Source organism: Tachypleus tridentatus, chromosome 10, assembly GCF_004210375.1.
Source record: "Tachypleus tridentatus isolate NWPU-2018 chromosome 10, ASM421037v1, whole genome shotgun sequence".
Lineage (NCBI taxonomy): Eukaryota > Metazoa > Arthropoda > Merostomata > Xiphosura > Limulidae > Tachypleus > Tachypleus tridentatus.
In genome coordinates, this window is record NC_134834.1 from 65,672,786 (window position 1) to 65,692,331 (window position 19,546).

At 34.5% G+C, this 19,546-nt stretch overlaps 1 protein-coding gene and 1 long non-coding RNA gene across 4 annotated transcripts in view; one reads left to right on the forward strand and one right to left on the reverse strand.

Annotated features, from left to right (window-relative positions):
* Window positions 1-19,546, forward strand: part of LOC143229472 (uncharacterized) — a 108,314-nt gene that overhangs the window by 45,003 nt on the left and 43,765 nt on the right. The gene's annotated exons all lie outside the window — the stretch shown is intronic.
* LOC143229471 (tachykinin-like peptides receptor 99D) overlaps window positions 7,864-19,546 on the reverse strand; it is a 165,395-nt gene continuing 153,712 nt past the window's right edge. The window contains exon 6 of the mRNA XM_076461838.1: window positions 7,864-9,277. Within this exon, the coding sequence (XP_076317953.1) occupies window positions 9,013-9,277 (265 nt within the window). The 3' untranslated portion in view covers window positions 7,864-9,012. The remainder of the gene's footprint in view (window positions 9,278-19,546) is intronic.

Sequence of the window (19,546 nt, forward strand, 5' to 3'; positions counted from 1 at the left end):
TTTCTGGATGACCTGGTTCCTCAAGATTATCTGCATTCCTTTGTTTTCTAATGTCATTTAAGTACAATGTGTACCTAGATCTTCGGAAACCTTAATCCTCGATCTGAATATATCTTTATGATTCGAATGTATGAATATTTTGCATAGGAAAGGGACACTACATATCCTTTCTTAAAGCAATCGATTTTCAGCATCAATTTAATGGGATAATACTGTATGCAAAATATTAATTAAAGTCATAATGTAGTTTCATTCCCTTATGGCTTCATGTTGACTGCAATTGTCACATGATATATTGACTTATATATTCAAAAACTTTTGAATAACATACTTAACCCTATGGTACTTTAAATGCTCTTTTCTGAAACTCTAAACATTTGTTTGTAAACTACAACCAGTTATGTGGCATAGTGCGAATTGTGGTGATTTCTGTCACATATATGAAACCGTAAAATCCTCAGCAACACAAATTAATAAAAATATTATCAAAATATATTAATCTTATCACACCAGATAGTGTAGTATAAATTCACATGGTGCAATAAATAATGCTTTTACTGAATCTGAGTCCTATATTATGTATGTTTTCTTCACAAAAACACCTGATGTAGCTCAAAGAAATAATAAAAACAAAATGAACACTCTACTAGATAAGATACAAAGAACGACTTTAGGATGCAAAGTAACAAGATACTAATTATTTACATTATTTTTGATACTTTATTAACATTTGTAACAAAGTATAAAACGCTTATTTATCTGTCTTCAACAAATTCACAAGGATATACTAAATGTAATATATATGTGTGCGTGTGAGTGTTTTCTTATAGCAAAGCCACATCGGGCTATCTGCTGAGCCCGCCGAGGGGAATCGAACCCCTGATTTTAGCGTTGTAAATTTGTAGACGTACCTTTGTACTAGCGGGGGGCAATTTAATGTATAAAGGAAATTGATCATTAGCTGTAAGAGTATGGGGTATGACACACGAGTATAGTATGTTTATTGCACTCTATCTGTATAAGTGGTTTCAAGGTAATTTAGAGCTGGTATATAGTGATAACTTTTATATACATGAGTTTTAAGTATTATATACAAAACAATTCTGGTTTTTCTAGAAGCAAAGTGCTTAGGTGACTCACAATTTAGATTACTCACATTTTATTCTACATAAACACTTGTTTAATATAAATACCTAAGCATTGAATGACCCAGCAATTAATTACATAGTAGTGTTTGCTTGAACTAGAAACATTGTGGCGCTTGAGAAATATATATATTCTTCCGCTTGTAGTTTTAGAAAGGTAAACTCTTTAGTCTACTGAAATGATCAAACATTTTTAGTTATATACACTTATATACTGCTTACAGAATTTCATAGAATTTTGAGGTCTTAAATTTAATTTCTGTGGATATTGATGCTATATCATTTTCGTTACTTTGGTTCATTCCACACTGCATCTAAGCTTAACAGCATAATGTTTTTCATTAATTCTGTCTGGAACTACACGAAACTGGGAGTACTAAATTGAGTTCGTCGTGTGTTTTTTTTATCTAGGCTTGTTACCTGTACCAGGAGCACACAAAATCGAATTTACCTTGTTTTGATAGATATGCACAGTGTTGCTAATGCAAATGGTAGGACTGGGCCTACCACAGTTTTTTTAACCACAGAGTCTGAACGCTGATCATATTGGAATATTAATGGAATCATGGGAAAGTTTATGTTGAATGATAAGTGGCTGGAGGACAGTAGATACAGCCATTGGTCAGTTCAACACAGCAAATATAAAGCCTATTGCAAAATGTGCACACTAGTTAAGTGTAAACAATTGTGCTTAATATATTTATTGTTTGATTTTTTTTAGCTTAGAAACTACTCTGACTTTTTAGAAGAAGTTGAAGCGAAGTTCAGCATAATAAAACAAAGGATTCTCAATTATGATGTATTGTTCGCTAATATTCCTCTTGTAGTAGTATGCAATCCAATAAAGAGCATGCAAGTTCATCTCTATAGGCCTTGAATTGTCTTTATCTTGGTTTTAAAAAGTCTTGATAGTGCTAGGAACACTGTTGTAGGATACCTAGACTATTGTTATTCAGGAAGCCCAATTTCTAGTCCGGTCATTATTATCCATGGTCAGACAAAGGAGATTAGAAGTACTGCTGCTAGTCTAAGTCTTATAGTTAGAACTGTTTCGTCACCAGGAGAAACGACATGCATCAGGTGACCTGTGCAACAAACGAGAGCTTCTCTTCAATGGGAGGTGTGCTGATAGGACTACATTAGGTGGTGGAATACTTTGGAATTGTGCTGAGTTGGAAAATAAAATTTCTTATTCCTATAGGGTCAAATATTAATTAAAATTTAGGAATCCCTGATACCATCTTTGCGTTGCGTATTGTACACGTAAATTGAGCTTTTCTAATTATTATGTGTTCATTATCATTGCTAAAACATTGTTATTTTGCTTACACCTTAATTAACTTAAGTATATTATTGTTATTATTGCAGTGAAGAAAAGATGAAGTAGAAGCTTATATTTTTCTTTTGTTCGCAACTTCACGGTTTATGTATATGACTATTCATACACTAGTTTACCTTGCAGACAGACAATTAAAAGGACCAATTTTGCTGTAACTATAAATTATTCAAACTCTACATATTTAGCGTATGCATCACAATAGTTAAGTTAATATCGTGTAAAAATGGATTTTTAGAAGCAGTAATACTGTTAATATGTATTCAACCTTTAATAACCCGTACAATGCGGTTTTCATTTTTAAGTTCTGTTACTTCTGATTTTACCCACAGGTGATTAAACTGTATATGAATATTTTGCTCCGAGTAAATATAGTGAAGTACATTACACTAATATCATATTTTTTCGTTTTGATGTGTAGTTCTCTACTCACTTCTGATTACTTCACAATTAATTATCCAATATCAATCAGCTGATCAACTCGTATTTATTTGGTTGTTAATTTTTTTTCTTCACCAGAATTTCAGTGACAAAAAGATGATGTAGAGGCTTAACATATATGTTTTTTCGCTACTATTTTCGCTGAATTAACGGGTCATCAGTGTTGCTTGGTTGGTTTGGTTTGAATTTCGCGCAAAACTACACGAGGGCTATCTTAGCTCGTCGTCTCTAATTTACCAGTGACTAGAGGGAAGGCAGCTAGTCATCACCACCCACCGCCAACTCTTGAGCTACTCTCTTACCAATAAATAGTGGGATTGACCGTTACATTATAACGCCTTCACGCCCGAAAGGGCGAGCATGTTTGGTGTGACGGGGATTCGAACCCGCGAACCTTGGATAATGAGTCGAGTGCCTTAACCACCTGGCCATGCCGGGCCGTGTTGCTTGGAAGAGTGAAACAAATAAGTAAAACACGTCCCAAGAGTTGGCAGTGGATGATATTGACTAACGGCCTTTTCTGTCTTTTATCACGTATAAATTAGGGACAGCTCTTGCAGATAGTTTTTCAGTAGCTTTTCGCGAAATTTAACGAACAAAATAACTGAATTACTATACCAAATTTCATCGAAATAGATTCAGCCACTTCCTCTCAACATGTGACATCAAATAGACACTTGTGATTTAATCTATCTGAATTTCAGTTTCTCTATTTCAACATAGTAAATATTTCACAGCAGGATTGAAATAATAATAAATTTGTATTTTTATATTTGTTTTTTTAAGTTTTATTTTTCATCTTAAAGCAAAATAAAAGAAAATGTTCGATTATTTTTATCAACAGTGAACACTATAAACAATCGTATTCGAGTCACATTGCAAGATGCAGCTTTGTTTGCTTGTTTAAGCGCAATGCCTTACAATACGAATTCTGTCCACTACAGGAGATCGAATCCTTGATTTTAGCGTTGTAAGTCCGTAACATTACAGCTAACATACTGAGGGACATGAAATAGCACAGAGTATAAACAAATGTTCATATTCCTTTGCGGAATTTAATTTTAATGTCACTAAGCACTCTAACCTTTAAAACCATAAACGCATTTTGATGTTTGTCTCAGTGAATCTCGTCATTCTATTACATTTGTTTATTTGTTACATCAGTTTTGTATTTCATTCACAGTTGTTAATACCGCACCTTTAGAAAGATAATTTGTTTTTTTCTTGTAACGGTTTTGATCTGATACGCGATACTATCATGTGGAAACATTGATATTTATGAGTTCTGCTAACATGCATTACAGCTCTGGTTCTTACTTCATAAGTTGCTCGAACTACTCGTTCTTGTGATGTTGTTGTCTAACACTGTCACATCTGTTTACTGATAGTTAAAGCTTATGTACTATATGTTGTGTTTTGCACGTGAGAGTGCTTTTGATAGTCACAGCATAGAATTCGACATTTTGAATGAGAAATATTTCTCTCTGGAGGCCAACTGAACACATTAAGAGACATACAACTGGAATGGAGGCTTTTCTTTCGTGTTTTTTTTTTTTTTTTACAAAAATTCTAACAAAAACAAAAAAAATACGCTGAAAGGGAACTATAATGACAAACATAAAAAATATCTTAGCCTAAAAGAAATTTTAGATATAATGGTGTTGACAAGTAAATTTAGTTAACAACAAATTATGCAAGAAACCACAAGGTTTATTTTTTCAGAACTCGGGGATGACGTGAAACAAAATTTATTCACTAACACTAATAACGTTTCAGCATTTTTAGCATATGATATACATCTAAGCATTTTCTATACAAAACATCAGGAACATATATACTGAGGTTTAACATTTACTTCGTAAACGTTAGTCTAACATTGAACAAATAATATATTCTCACAAAGTTTACAAACATTGTACTGCTTGGTACTCTATATGTGAATAAATGAAATGATTTTTTTAAATAAAAAATATTTGTTTTTAGAAAATAACTTTTGGAAGAGAGAAAGGCAAAGTACTGACTTAAATAAATACAGAGAACGTTTGGACTTCTTTTGGAAATTCAATATTCTAATCAAGTTTCGAAAATCATTTTTACGATTAGAGATTGGACATGGTAAATTTCTAGAAGAAGGAAAGTTTGTTTACTTTTACTTTCAACCTTATTTTACCTAAATTATGATTATCTTTACAAATTGAATACGATGACTCGACCCCAATCCTAGCTGTAAAATTAAAGATATATTAAACCTCACGTAATCAACCGCGTGGAATGATGCTAAAGGATATATTACCCTAAGCAAGTTAAGATATTGTTAAAAACAAATGTTTCTAACATTAAAAATGGGTTTGTTAAAACGAAACTGTTAAAAAATCAGTTGTCTGGGATTCGTATGAGCTATAAGAGCGCATAAAAGATTACTGAAATCTTAACGTTTGAGCGTAGTGTTCCTAGGTTTCATTATGGAAACAAAAAAAAAGGTATAGAAGTGGAGACTGTCGCTTTTGTATAATTTCGTAGTTCGTGTTGTAAAAACATCCAATATTATGTCTACTGTGGTGGTTTTTAACATTTTTAATGATGACCATGAAATGTGATTGTGTGTCTTAAAGGGAAGAAATAAGCACATTTAGTGCGATATGGTGGATCGCAATGGTAAAGCAACGATAATTTTATCTATGAAAATTCGTAAGGTGAAAAAGACTATCACTTTATTTGGTGTGGTTGTTTATAAGGTAAGAACTGTTACCACTGTATATGGTAAAGTTGTTTATAAAGTAATTACCATATAACAGTATCATATACAGGATGGTATTATTAATATTTCTGGAAACTAATACATTAATTTATAAACAACTTTACCATGAAAAGTCTTAAAACATCAAGTATAGCTTATTTATCGAGTAGAAGGTTCAAGGTTTCAAAAGACGTACTTAACATTTCGTCTTTTATTATCAACCCTTAAACTAATAATTAATATAAATTCCCGCTCCGAAGTAAGATAACTCTGAAGTAACTAACACATATATAAATGAAACCAGTTGTATATAACAAAGTGACTAGAAGTATATAATGTTATAAATCATGAAAATCTATTAAGAAAAACCCTATAGCGATTAGACTGCAATGATTTACCAGTACGATTCCCGTGACATCAAATACGTTTTTAGCTGTGAAGATATACAACATTGTTCCGGAATACTTTATGAAACTACAGTAAAAATGGATGCAGTGTTACTTTATTCACATTAAATTAGGAACACATATTTGACTTCAAAACAAAAAGAGTTAAAATACGGCACTGTACTGGAGCAAGAATTTTAAAAGAACACTTTTACAAACGCAACATTACGAAAAAACTATCAAAATAAATAGACTTTCACATACTGTGATATGTACATGCAGTTATAGACGTTCAGATTGCTAATTACAATTGCATTTTGTTGTGCTTCACATCCAATATTTGGGCATTTTTATTAATAAACTGTCTTACTTTACTGCCACAAAATATAGAAACGCGATTGTTTATATAAAGTTTGTATGTTATACAGTTATTTCACGGCGAACTGGTCTTCGTATTTCTTAGAAGCGTATAACATCACTTTCTCTAGAACTACTGCTGTTCCCAATGTTCCCTCTGTGCACACACACACACACACGTATCTATATATATATATATATTTATCATATGTATATACACACTAGTATCTTGACTGCTGTAATACGAAACAGTTGCGAGCAAAACTACCAAAGCACTAGTATGAACATATTCTTGAAAATTGCAGTTTTAGCCTCTTTATAAAAAAGGAAAAGAGGTTCACTAATCTCAAACATGTGATGAAACTACATAAGAACGTGTATGCGTAAAGCTATTATTGATTTAGTAACATATATGTAGCCGCACATTTTATTACAGATATCTGCATGAAACTTAAATCGACATATTTTATCATGACGATATTTGGTAATATTTGCATTTTCCACATTTTCTCGGTTTTGTTAGAAGTTTCGAGAGCAAAGTGGAGAGTTAGAAAAAAAAGACACATTTGTCTGTTGTCATCGTATAGACATCATTATTGTCGATATTTTTCTCACAGTTAAGTACCAAGTTTGATAAAGAAATGATATGCAATTAATAATACGTTAGGCTGACGGCTAGAAAACAGATAGTTAACTCCAAGATACATACATATACATTGACATAAAGTGTCAATCGCCACAGTCATCGTAAAAACGAATACTTGAAAGCTAACACCAACTGGAATGTAATGAAAGAAATATTTCTGCTGTGCGCTGAAAATAAAATGTACACATTCAATGATTCTATTTATAGTTATTATTCAAGCAATCAACTTGTATATATGAACTACGTTAACAACGTGCGATGGGAACATCACGCACTAACATTTACTTTTTTCTAGACTGTTGTTCCACCTGTAGTATTGCAAAGGTTTTAGAACAAGTTCTCTAAAAATGCATTTGGTGAAATTTGACCAAACATCTAAAAACATTTTAAAAAAGAGAACACAAGCTCGTGCGGTGTCGAGTGTTTATTCAAATTAATATTTTCTGCGTAAAAAAACATCGATCCTGTTGTCAAATAACATCTAACAACAACAACAACTTTATGGAGGTGTTGAGGAAGGGAAACATTATTTATTATTGTTCATTTCACATCAGCGTTTTATATTACTGTCTTTGAACTGTTTAAAGCACATTTTAAGGTTCAAACGTAATATAGTACAATACGTTTTTTTTTGGTGGAAATGTATTGTTCCTATTGAGGATATAATGCTGAATCCATTGGTAGCCTTACAGGAGCTTTATTTGTTTACTATTATAGTACGTATTGGTACTTTGAATATACAGAAGCTCTCTTTATGTGATATTAGTTAATAAGTCAAATGAAGTATATATTTAAATATTTAAAAATATGTTTAGTTTCAGTTTTTTTTTTAGATGACCAACAACCAAAAAAAAAGGAGAAAGAGAAAACCCGAAAAACTGGTGTAGTCGCCTCAATGAAATGTTGCGTTAAATAAATAAAAAGAAATATATCTGTTTCCTAACACCTAATAAAAATCTGGACAGCCCAAGAAAGACAACAGAAGCTATGGCAAAAGCGTGCTTTTCTATTGCTTCAGACAGCTAAACTAAACATTGAGTTTTATTCATTAGTGTACAAAGATTTCAGTTTATTTATCATAGTAATATTCACTGTTATTTCGTTTTTTTATACAGACTAAGCGAACATGCTTGTACAGCTATATATTCTGGTTCACTCAAGTCCTTATTATGGTCATCCAATAGAATCGTGCTTTCTTTCATTTTGTATCCACTAGTATAGCAACAAGCTCTAATTAATGAAACTGTCATCCAGCGTGATGAAATTTAAGAGATCCTTTTGTCCAAGTTTTATAAATTGTTCATATTATTTCTACAGTTTTAATAGAAATAAGGTTCTATTCCCATAGTTGGTAAAGTTTACACTTTGAGCTGGATTTTATGTACCTTATTTCAAGTTGCAAAATATTAGACAACTACGATTGTAGTAGTTTCAAGTAGTCTTTTGTATTGGATTGCTCTAATTTTGTTTATTGTTATATTTGTTGCTTTATTACTTTCTTAGTTTATTCGACTTATAAAGACATTATTTTGATCGAGGCCACTTTTGATCACCGCACATTCTTAAGAGATAGTATTCAGTTTTGAGTATCAATGGAGGTGTTTTACTTATCAGATACCCTTATTTGTTGTTTATTGTAATGTTGCAAAAATTATCTAGCCTAAGGTTCCTAATGCTTCAACTTGGCACACAAGCAACTCTTTCGGTCAGTGAGTCGTGTCTTCAACGTGTACTTATGACAAGTACCAATAACAAGCGTTTATTATAGTAAAAAGGACGTTGAAAGCGAATTCATAGTGCAGTTATTTAGATATCTCCTTTAACAACTAAAGCCCAACTAATATGCAACGAGTAAGGATTAGGGAAGACACCGAAGCATAATGTTAATCATACGACAAGCTTTTCTTGTCAATCTTGCCAAATCTGTGAAGATTCTTTGCACATGCAGTGTGGCTTATCTCGGACTAAACATTGGAACGTCGTTGTCCTTTGTATTCATATTTTGCTAGAAGAAAAGGACTGTTTGAAGTTCCGCTGCTGTTAAATGTCTCCGTAACGGTGTGCAAAGGGATGTTCACGTTACCGTTGTAGGTGACGCGAGTGTCAGCGTATGGTTCTGAACAACTGTAACGCGTAAATGCTTTGTGGCGCTGTTCGTAGAATTTCATTGTATCGTCACGTCGTCGACAAAAACACAGCATGAACACCTTCTTAAATCCTTGTCGGAACCTGAAAATAATAATAATAAAAATATTAATTTAAATTATCTTGGTGTCTTATTGAAGAACAAAAGCAAAACAAACTGCAAAATATTTTACAAATATCGATAGAACTAAAAATCTAGGCCCCGGCTTGTACAGCGGTATGTCTACGGATTTACAACGCCAAAATCAGAGGTTCGATTCCCCTCGGTGGGCTCAGCAGATAGCCTTGATGTGGCTTTGCTGTAAGAAAAAAAAACACACACACACTAAAAATCTTTCGTCTACCGCATACATTTCGGTTAAACAAGACCATATCATGGTCAGTAATCTTTGAGATCTAACTGAAACTACATAATTGAGTTTGCTTTCATTTTATACATTTCTTAGATAGTGAAAGATTTGTAAGGACAAATGAAAGGAAAATGGGAATGCAAAAGTAACCCATACTGTCAACGATATTAAAACAAACAACACTTTATATTCAATACCAAAGGGAAATCGTATTATTCATCTAATCACTCAACTGTCCTCACACATGCAAACAAGTAGCAATAAATTGGCGTCTAATTTGTACTTTTTACAAAGTTTCGGGCAATCACCCTTTATCAGACTTCAAAGCAACAGCTTTTATATATACTTCCCTCTCTCAGGCATCAGAGATAGACTTTATTATCATCACTAGTAGCCCATATGATCATGTAATTTTTATAGACTTTGAGTTACATGTTTATTAATTTACTTTTTATATTACTAGATGCTATTTACTAATTATTTTTTGGTTCGTTTCAGTTGTTAATCGGCTACCATCTTCTTAAACAATCTTTGACTCAAGTCTCGGCATAGCCAGGTGGGTTAAGGCACTCGACTCGTAATCCGAGGATCGCGGGTTCGAATCCCCGTCACAGCAAACATATCCACCCTTTGAACAGTGGGGGCGTTCTTATGTGACGGCCAATCCCACTATTCGTTGGTAAAAGAGCAGTCCAAGAGTTGGCGGTGGGTGGTGACGACTAGCTGCCTTTCATCTAGTCTTACAGTGCTAAATTAGGAACGGCTAGCGCAAATAACCCTCCTGTAGCTTTGCGCGAAATTCAAAAAACAGAAACAAACTTTGACTTAACGGTACCAGAAATGGTAGACACTTTGTAGGAACTGAACTCGGTATCTATTTTTTTTTTGTTTGGTTTTACTCACTAGATTTGAGTTGATCTTTTTCTTACCTATATTCGGACAATGGTAAAGATACTGTTTAAGTACATTATCTATGGAACACTTTCCAATTTTGAACTTTTGTGAAACCTGTTTGGAATTTCTGAAACAACGAGCCAGAACTCTGTTGTTGTTGTTTTAGATGAAAACGAGGTCGGTTTCAAAGCTAACCTGCAAATGTAAAATAGCAAAATGTCCGAGGTGTTACAAGTATAGCAGGTGTAGACGCAATCTCGACTACATACTAGTTGCTTAAATAGTTAGTAGTAAGAAAGGTCAGCGAAGCTTCGGCATGATGTGAATCCCGACTATGTAAAGGAGGAGAGAGATTCAAAATCTGGCAAGAAATAAAGATAAAGAAGACTTTTTTTTCCTTCTGAGTGATGTACAAAAGTACTACAAGGCTAACAAGAGAGGATGTTTCTATATATAACGTTGGTAAAGTAGCATGACCCTAGTGTGTGGCTCGCTAGTCTACTTTGGTGGAATAGAAACATATCAATGAACACATTGATAAAAGAATACAGCACGTGTAAATGACCCTGGATCATGTACTACATAGCTATGTACCTCACTCTGAAGCTTCTGGATTTCCAGATCTGATGGGATACCTTACCAAAATAGTTATTTTATGCCGTTCAATCAGAGATTGTTTATTGTAATTTATGTTGTTGTTTTCCATTTTAATATCGGATATTGCTTGTTTATAAAATGTTTAGTGCATTATTCACCGAACCGGGTTCTTCCTCACTAGACATTTAGCAATCTAACTATTTGAACATTTGTAAGAGAGATATTTAGGTTTTGCTAAATTCTGTGCAAGGTTGGCTGAGTGTTATCAGTTAGACTGATGTGGAAAGCTTTTTTACCTCAGTTTTTGTCATGTCTAATTCATATCATATTATTTTAGTATTACCTCAATGCATCGCACGGTCTTCTTTGTTCTAATGAGGGGTTGTTGAAGGTATACCAGTATTCTTGTTTGTTTGTTTGTTTTTTGAAATTCGCACAAAGCTACTCGAGGGCTATTTGTGCTAGCCGTCCCTAATTTAGTAGTGTAAGACTAGAGGGAAGGCAGCTAGTCATCACCACCCACCGCCGACTCTTGGGCTACTCTTTTACCAACGAATAGTGGGATTGACCGTCACATAATAACGCCCCCATGTCTGAAAGGGCGAGCGCGTTTGGCGCGATTGGGATGCGAACCCGCGACCCTCGGATTACGAGTCGCACGCCTTAACACGCTTGGCCGTGCCGGGCCAACCAGTATTCTCGTGTTGTAAGTATCTGCTGTTGTTATTGTTAGTTCTTTCTACAACGTATTGGGGTCCACACTCGCAGAGAACCTGGTAAATGGTGTTTTACCCTCTCTACAGGTGTTAATATTCTCTGATTTCTTCTTTGTCAAAACTGATAAGGATGATTTCAATGACGAGTTTTCATCCTTCTTCCTTAACATTTACAATATTACAAATAGGTAATATACGACGCCTGTCCTTACATTGTTGGGGTAGTTTGATTTATATTTGAGATATTTATCCTCATCTTTGGGCTTTGTACAAACTCCTGTGATATATGAGTTATGTGTCTTAGCAACCATCGCGTCAAAGAAAGGACTATGATATGTTTTCCTATTTCTTTTCTGAACTGTATTATAAGATACTGTCTGTACAGGGACTACAACAACTCTAGTTTCTCATCCATAGTGATTATGACCATTTTATGGATGTGTCTTCAACATATATTAGCCAAGTTTTGGGGTACAAAGCTGTTATTTTCAAGGCGTTAATTTCCATGTAGATGTACATCTGATAGACATAACTATTTTTCTCTTTTCTTTTTCGTAATGTTTATCGTTATGCTGGAAGTATATTGTATTGAAACAGAAAGTTATGAGTTGCTCTCTATCTGACTTAACGATCTACACGGGAGATAGATAATACAAAATATCTTGCCAAGATAGGCATAGCTATTGAAACTTCGTACCAACACACACACACGCACGCAGGAAATAAAGAAATTCCAAAAGAGGAATGCAGTTCAGTCATTGATTCTCAAAACAAGAACTTATCAGACACTTATTTAAACACCTAATTATGCAGTGATAAACGTAAATAAACGACCACCGACGTAACATGAATAAAGTTTGCTAAGCAAAGGATTGGTCTTCGCCCTAAAACATAAAAAAACCCTTCTGAGTCATAGCTCAAACGAAAGACAATTCATAACCTACCAAAAGAAGTAAAAAAATTCAGAAAAATAAAGACAGCAGTTCATAAAAGGTATGAAATGTAAACTATGGCACAATACCACGCTAACAAAAATAAACTAACCCTAGAAAGAATAGGGTGACCAGATTTACCAATAAAAACAATCCACTTCTTAACCAGTCAACATTAAGTAATACAGTTCTGTTAAAAAGCAATATTAACACAGAATAGCAACGAAAAGTAAAGAGACTGAAAAAGAAAAAGAAACCTGAGATCGCTGGTAAAACGCAAACTGGACATCCCTGCTGGCAAAAGACAAATCATAAAAATTCAACCTGTATACAACGGTAACGTTTTGTTTGTTTTGAATTTCGCGCAAAGCTGCACGAGAGCTATCTGCTCTAGTCGTCTCTAATTTAGTAGTGTAAAACTAGAGGGAAGACAGCTATTCATCACCACCAATCGCCAACTCCTAGGCTACTATTTTACCAACGAATAGTGGAATTGACCGTCGTTCTATAACGTCTCCATAACTGAATGGGCAGCATATTTGGTATAACGGGGATTCGAACTCGCGACTTTGCAATGGTGATACCAGAGCAATCACGAACAAACACGAATGCTCTATCAAATTCAAAATTCTAGTTGAAAATGGTCACTATATGAAAATAGGCTTACTTCAAATATTCAAACTCATAAAAATAAAGAGACTTTTAAGAAACACCAGACAAAACTTGTAATAGAGACAGTGATACATCTAACAGTACCTCACAGTACCATCCATACGTTTACCTAAAATTCACAAACATAGCTACCACCTGTGTCCTATAGTTAACTGTAAAGATTCACTTTGAATGTATGTTACGTTATAAAAGCAAAGCGTAATAGAGTAAAATACATCAGTACAAACCTCGTTAACAATGGATATGAGGAACGCTTGACAAAGAAGAAAAAATAAGTAATAATAAACAGGAAGACTTTTATAGACACACTTTAATATTTTCTAATGTCGGAGGTCTTTCTGAAAACATAAAAAGGAAATGTAAATAACATGAAGTCAGACTAGTATTTAAAAGCCATAATACAATACAGTTGCTGTTATTACACATCAAACAGCCCAACTATACAAAGGATTAGTTTGGTTTGGTTTGAATTTCGCGCAAAGCTACTCGACGGATATCTGCGCTAGCCGTCCCTAATTTAGCAGTGTAAGACTAAAGGGAAGGCAGCTAGTCATCAACACCCACCGCCAACTCTTGGGCTACCCTTTTACCAATGAATAGTGGGATTGATCGTCATATTATAACGCCTCCACGGCTGAAATGGCGAGCGTGTTTGGATTTGAACCCGCAACCCTCTGATTACGAGTTGAGCGCCTTAACCACCTGGCCATGCCCGGGCACAAAGGATTGAAAAACACGATTTACAACATTCCTTCTGAAGGTAAGTTTAGTGCATTGGAGAAACAAGAAAACTAACTAAAAAATGGCCCGGCATGGCCAAGCGTGTTAAGGCGTGCGACTCGTAATCTGAGGGTCGCGGGTTCGCATCCCCGTCGCGCCAAACATGCTCGCCCTTTCAGCCGTGGGGGCGTTATAATGTAACGGTCAATCCCACTATTCGTTGGTAAAAGAGTAGCCCAACAGTTGGCGGTGGGTGGTGATGACTAGCTGCTTTCCCTCTAGTCTTACACTGCTAAATTAGGGACGGCTAGCACAGATAGCCCTCAAGTAGCTTTGTGAGAAATTCCAAAACAAACTAAAGAATTCAAGACCACAATAGACATGCAAGATTCGATAATATCAACATGTTTATAAAATTCCATCAAGGCAGAAAAAATTACCTTATGGTAACTTGAAATGATAAAATAATAGGATTTGAATTACAGAATAAAAGTAGAAATAAATTAAACCATATATATATCCCCACAGCTGAAAGCGCGCTCAGTGAACCTGGGATAAAGGTCAGAAAAACCAGACACTTCTCTTGAAAATATGCAAATAGTTATTGATTTAAGTTCTAATAAGAGAAATACCAGTCGAGTTGGGTAAGAAGACTCATAATCGAGCCCTGGATATTACTACTTTCCTAGGACTTTCCAGAAGATGGCAGCACATTACAATCTGAATCATAAGAAAAAGTAAATGAGTAATTAGTTTTTACTTATATAAAACATATATATAAACAAAATTAACTACAAATATCAATAAAATTATTTATTAATTAATAATTATACTTAGATGATTTTATAGGTTACTGCATTAACATTGTCAATAATTTATATCCGTTCGCTGCAACTTTGCTACAGTTCTTATAACGTTGTAAGAAACCACTGTTTGTTGGACAATAGATACAGTCTTTACAATATTTTGGATAACTCTTTTCGTTAGTTTCACTTCAGTGCTTAAAATCTGAAGTCGTTTCGGGCAACCACTCTTCGCCTCTCCTCCGCTAGTACAGCGGTAAGTCTACGAATTTACAACGCTAAAATCAGGGGTTCGATTCCCCTCGGTGGACTCAACAGATAACCCGATGTGGCTTTGCTTTAAAAAAACAAACAAACAAACTCTTTGCCCAACTTTAAAATTTCTAACTCTAGCAACCGCCTATTGTTAGGTTACACTCGAGAACCATTGCTTATATAGCCTTTCATAAACCATCCTTTTTCGGATTTAAGAGCTACAGCTCTTAGGATGTTTTGGGAACCGCTATTGGTTAGATTTCAGTTATGGTGTGCCTGCGATGTTTCGGTATTTTCTATTCTTCAGGGCTTGCATCGGGGTCACGTTATAACTCATTTCTAGGTTCAACAATCTACATTTCTAGCAAATGTATAAGACATATTTTCTTCTGTTTGCCACTTATGTCCAAAAGAATTTTGATCTCACATTTAAGACTTAGTAATTTTCTAATAATTTCATTGCTCGCAAGAGTTAAAATCTGAAATAAAGCTGTCATAGCTAGTGTACACTGAGCTTAATAATTTAAAATTACTTTTGACCTACTCACATGTTGTATCTTAGCCTCATAACTTAAAACATATGTTTTGAAATTATTACCTGCCGTACAGATAATAGCAAAACATTTCTGTACAAGCAATAATAAACAACTTACTTCCTAATTTTTTTTCTATAAAAATCACCTAAACAAACTCGAAGCTGGATTAAAAAAATGAACCCAACTAGTATGTTACTAGCTCTTGCTCTGTAATTGAAATCATAAAAGCTAAACCAGGACGGTGATATAAAGCTTTTTAAGCATATCGTTTCGTAATATTACAGTACTTGCTTGAATGCATTGATAATAACTTTACAATCTACCAAAAATTAAACTGAATATGGGATACAATTATAATATGAGAAAGACTAAAATACTGAATTCAGGTAATTCTGTTGTTGCTATACGCGTTTCACAGTTGAGTAATATCTCAATTTTCTTAAGTTTAACCAAACATATTTAATCTCAACTAATATGAAATCTTCTTTAACGTTACATTAATATTTAAAACAAAGAAGTTAATCAGCCACGCCAAGACCAACCGGTGGTTTGATTTCTAGAATGCTCCTGTAAAGAAATTTTAGACAATGCACCTAATTCGTTTTAAATTATGAGAAAGCATTCACTAAATGGAGGAACATTGTTCACTGAACATTAAAAATGTTTTTCTTATAAATCTGATCTCTTTGTTGTCACACGTTTATATTTATTTTTAGTGGGAAGATTATTCTGTTGACCTTATGTGTCTACTACGTATGTTATGTATCGTCACTTGTTTAAAGTGACAAATATGCTTCTGGTTCACGAAGTTTTATTCAAAGTGTTATTTAATTTCTTTCGTAAATTAGACTACATATTTTATCGGCAATTTAATTCTCAGATATTGGCTTCCAAACTGGCAGATTAATTTGTTTGTTTGTTTTGAATTTCGCGCAAAGCTACTCAGGGGCTATCTGCGCTAACCGTTCTTAATTTAGCAGTGTAAGACGAGAGGGAAGGCAACTAGTTATCACCACCCACCGCCAACTCTTGGCCTCCTCTTTTGCCAACGAATAGTGGGATTGACCGTTACATTATAACGCCCCACGGCTGAAAGTACGAGCATGTTTGGTGCGACAGGGATTCGAACCCGTGATCCTCAGATTACGAGTTGAACGCCTTAACCCACCTGGCCATGCCGGGCCCTGGCAGATTAAGGGGAAGCTTTGAATATTGAATAAGCAGTGAGATATTCACCTATTAAAAATGTATGGAAATGTGTCCCTCTACTGTCAGATTCTCATTTCGCAAGTTTTCAGTTTTAGTTTAGAGTCCATTACGTTATATTTCCATGAAGCAATTCACGAATTCAACTATTCGCTAAGAAAATTCGAACGGTTGATTCTTTTTTATCCTTCGAACCTTATTTTTTGTTAAAAAACGAATCAAAGATGATACTGGAGAAAATCTCCTATTAATATTGAAGTTAAAGTAATATGGCGAATTATGTGTGCATCATCAATAGTACTTGGTAGAAAAAACCAAAATTTAAGTGTATTTAAACTGTACCTACACTGTACGTGAGCAGCACGGCAGGGTTTCTACTCCCACTAGTGACTTGAATTGGAAGCAATTCGGTAGACTAGGAATAATTACATGACCCGTTTTGTTTTAAGTCTATGTGATTTTGCGCATTCCTGTTGTCAGCTTTAAATGCACATACTGAAGGTAAGCTTTGCACTTTTACTACTGAATATAGTTACTGCAGTTGCAACTCTGTTTCTAAAATAATTATTTTGCAGAAAGCCATTATTTGATTCTTTTTAGTATTTAAAATTACATTATTATTATTATTGCTCTGCACGGTAATTAAGCAGTAACACTTAATATAGCAATGACATAATGTTTAATTTATATTTTATGTCTCTCAGTTTAAAGACAAATTTAAAATCACTTTCAAAGTGTTCCTGTGACTGTAGAGTTGTGTTATCATCCCGTTTATTTGTCATAAATAAACATCAGAGCTTCTCACTTCTGTAATATTCGGACAGATATTCACCTCTTTAAAAATGTTTTTATATGAACTTAATTTTCAGTTGTATTCAAAGGATACCGCTACACTTCTTAAGTCAATTTATCATCATTCATTATTTACGTGCTTTCGTGTTTTGAGTTCTGGCAAGACTGTTAACTTTGCTTGTGATTGGTCAATTTCATTTGAACAATGCAATGAAAAAAAAAAAAAAAAGAGATATGGACTATTTCAGCGACGTCACGTTCCACCAGCAGGTAATATGAATATTTCTACTCACTGCAGTCATTTGTAAAAATTTCACCCGTGCCATTGGCGTCCAACGTGCAGACACTTTTAGACTGCAAGTGAAACCAACTTAGAATAACACATGAAAAATAATATCAGTATCCTTTTATCAACGTTCTCTGTTTAAGCACAAAGCTACACAATGGGCCCTCTTTGTAGTGCTCCCAGGAGACTAGATTTTCAAACGTATGCAAAACAGGGCAAAAATTTCTGTAAATATCATTCTTGGTGGCCTGGCATGTTCAGGTGGTTAAGGCACTCGGCTCGTACTCAGAGGGTCGCGGGTTCGAATCCTGGTTACACCAAACGTGCCCTCCCTTTCAGCCGTCGGGGCGTTATAATGTAATAGTCAATCCCACTATTCGTTAGTAAAAGAGTAGCCCAAGAGTTGGCGGTGGGTGGTGATGACGAGCTGCCTTACCTCTAGTCTTACACTGCTAAATTAGGGACGGCTAGCGCAGATACCTCTCGTGTAGCTTTGCGCGAAATTCAAAATCAAACCAAACCAATCATTCATGATATTTGCTTCGCTGTTAACGTTGAGATTTACTAAAAAACTACGCGTGTTTGTAGACTGAGAACTCAGGTATTTGTTATTAATGGTCGTCATTTAAAATAATCATACTATTATTTAAACTTCTAGTGGAATGTATTTTTTCTGAATACTTGAGAAAAAAACTATTTGATAACCTTTTACATTGAATTGCAAAGTTGGTATCAAAATGCTATATTGTTGTCAGTTTGAGAGAAATTTTGGAGCCCGGCATTGTCAGGTGGTTAAGGTACTTAACTCGTAATCTGAGGGTTGCGGGTTCGAATCCCCGTCGCACCAAAAATGCTTGGGGAAGTTATAATGTGACGATCAATCTCACTATTCGTTGGTAAAAGAGTAGCCCCAGAGTTGACTTATACTGCTAAAGTAGGGGCGGTTAGCGCAGATAGTACTCGTGTAGCTTTGCGCGAAATTACAAGCAAACTTCTGATTGAATTGTTACCGATTAAAATAATTAAGTATTAAATTATTACAAATTAACAAGACCCTTCTCTTCGCTTAAATCTTTGCAGGTGGTATAGGGCAGGTAGCCAAATTGTCCAACTTTTTGTTCATATAAACTAAACAATGCTAATTCATCACACAGACATTATATCCCATCATTTTGTAACGTGTCAATATGAAGTTTGTGTTGAGTGAGGGTATTGATCAAATTGGAAGGAGATATTTGTTCAACAGTAATAATACAAAAAACAGATATTTCATCCAACATGTATGATATAGGTTTTAATATTTAATTATCACTTTTCTTTTCTCTAACACCTAAAAAAGTTGCTGTTATGCTGCTCTCATTCTGTTTGATTCACTTTAAGTTCAGAATTGTTAACCTGTTAACTTGAAAATCCAGAAAGCTTTTTAACTGTAGACATCATTTCAAGGTAATAGCGACATGCATTCATGCAAATAAATCTTCAAGAAGTTCTTACAGTTTGAGCTTCCCATTTCAGGTTATTCATTTTTACATCAGATGACATGAGTTTGCATTGAATTTTGTTAATCCGAAATATAATAAATCACGTAAGAAGG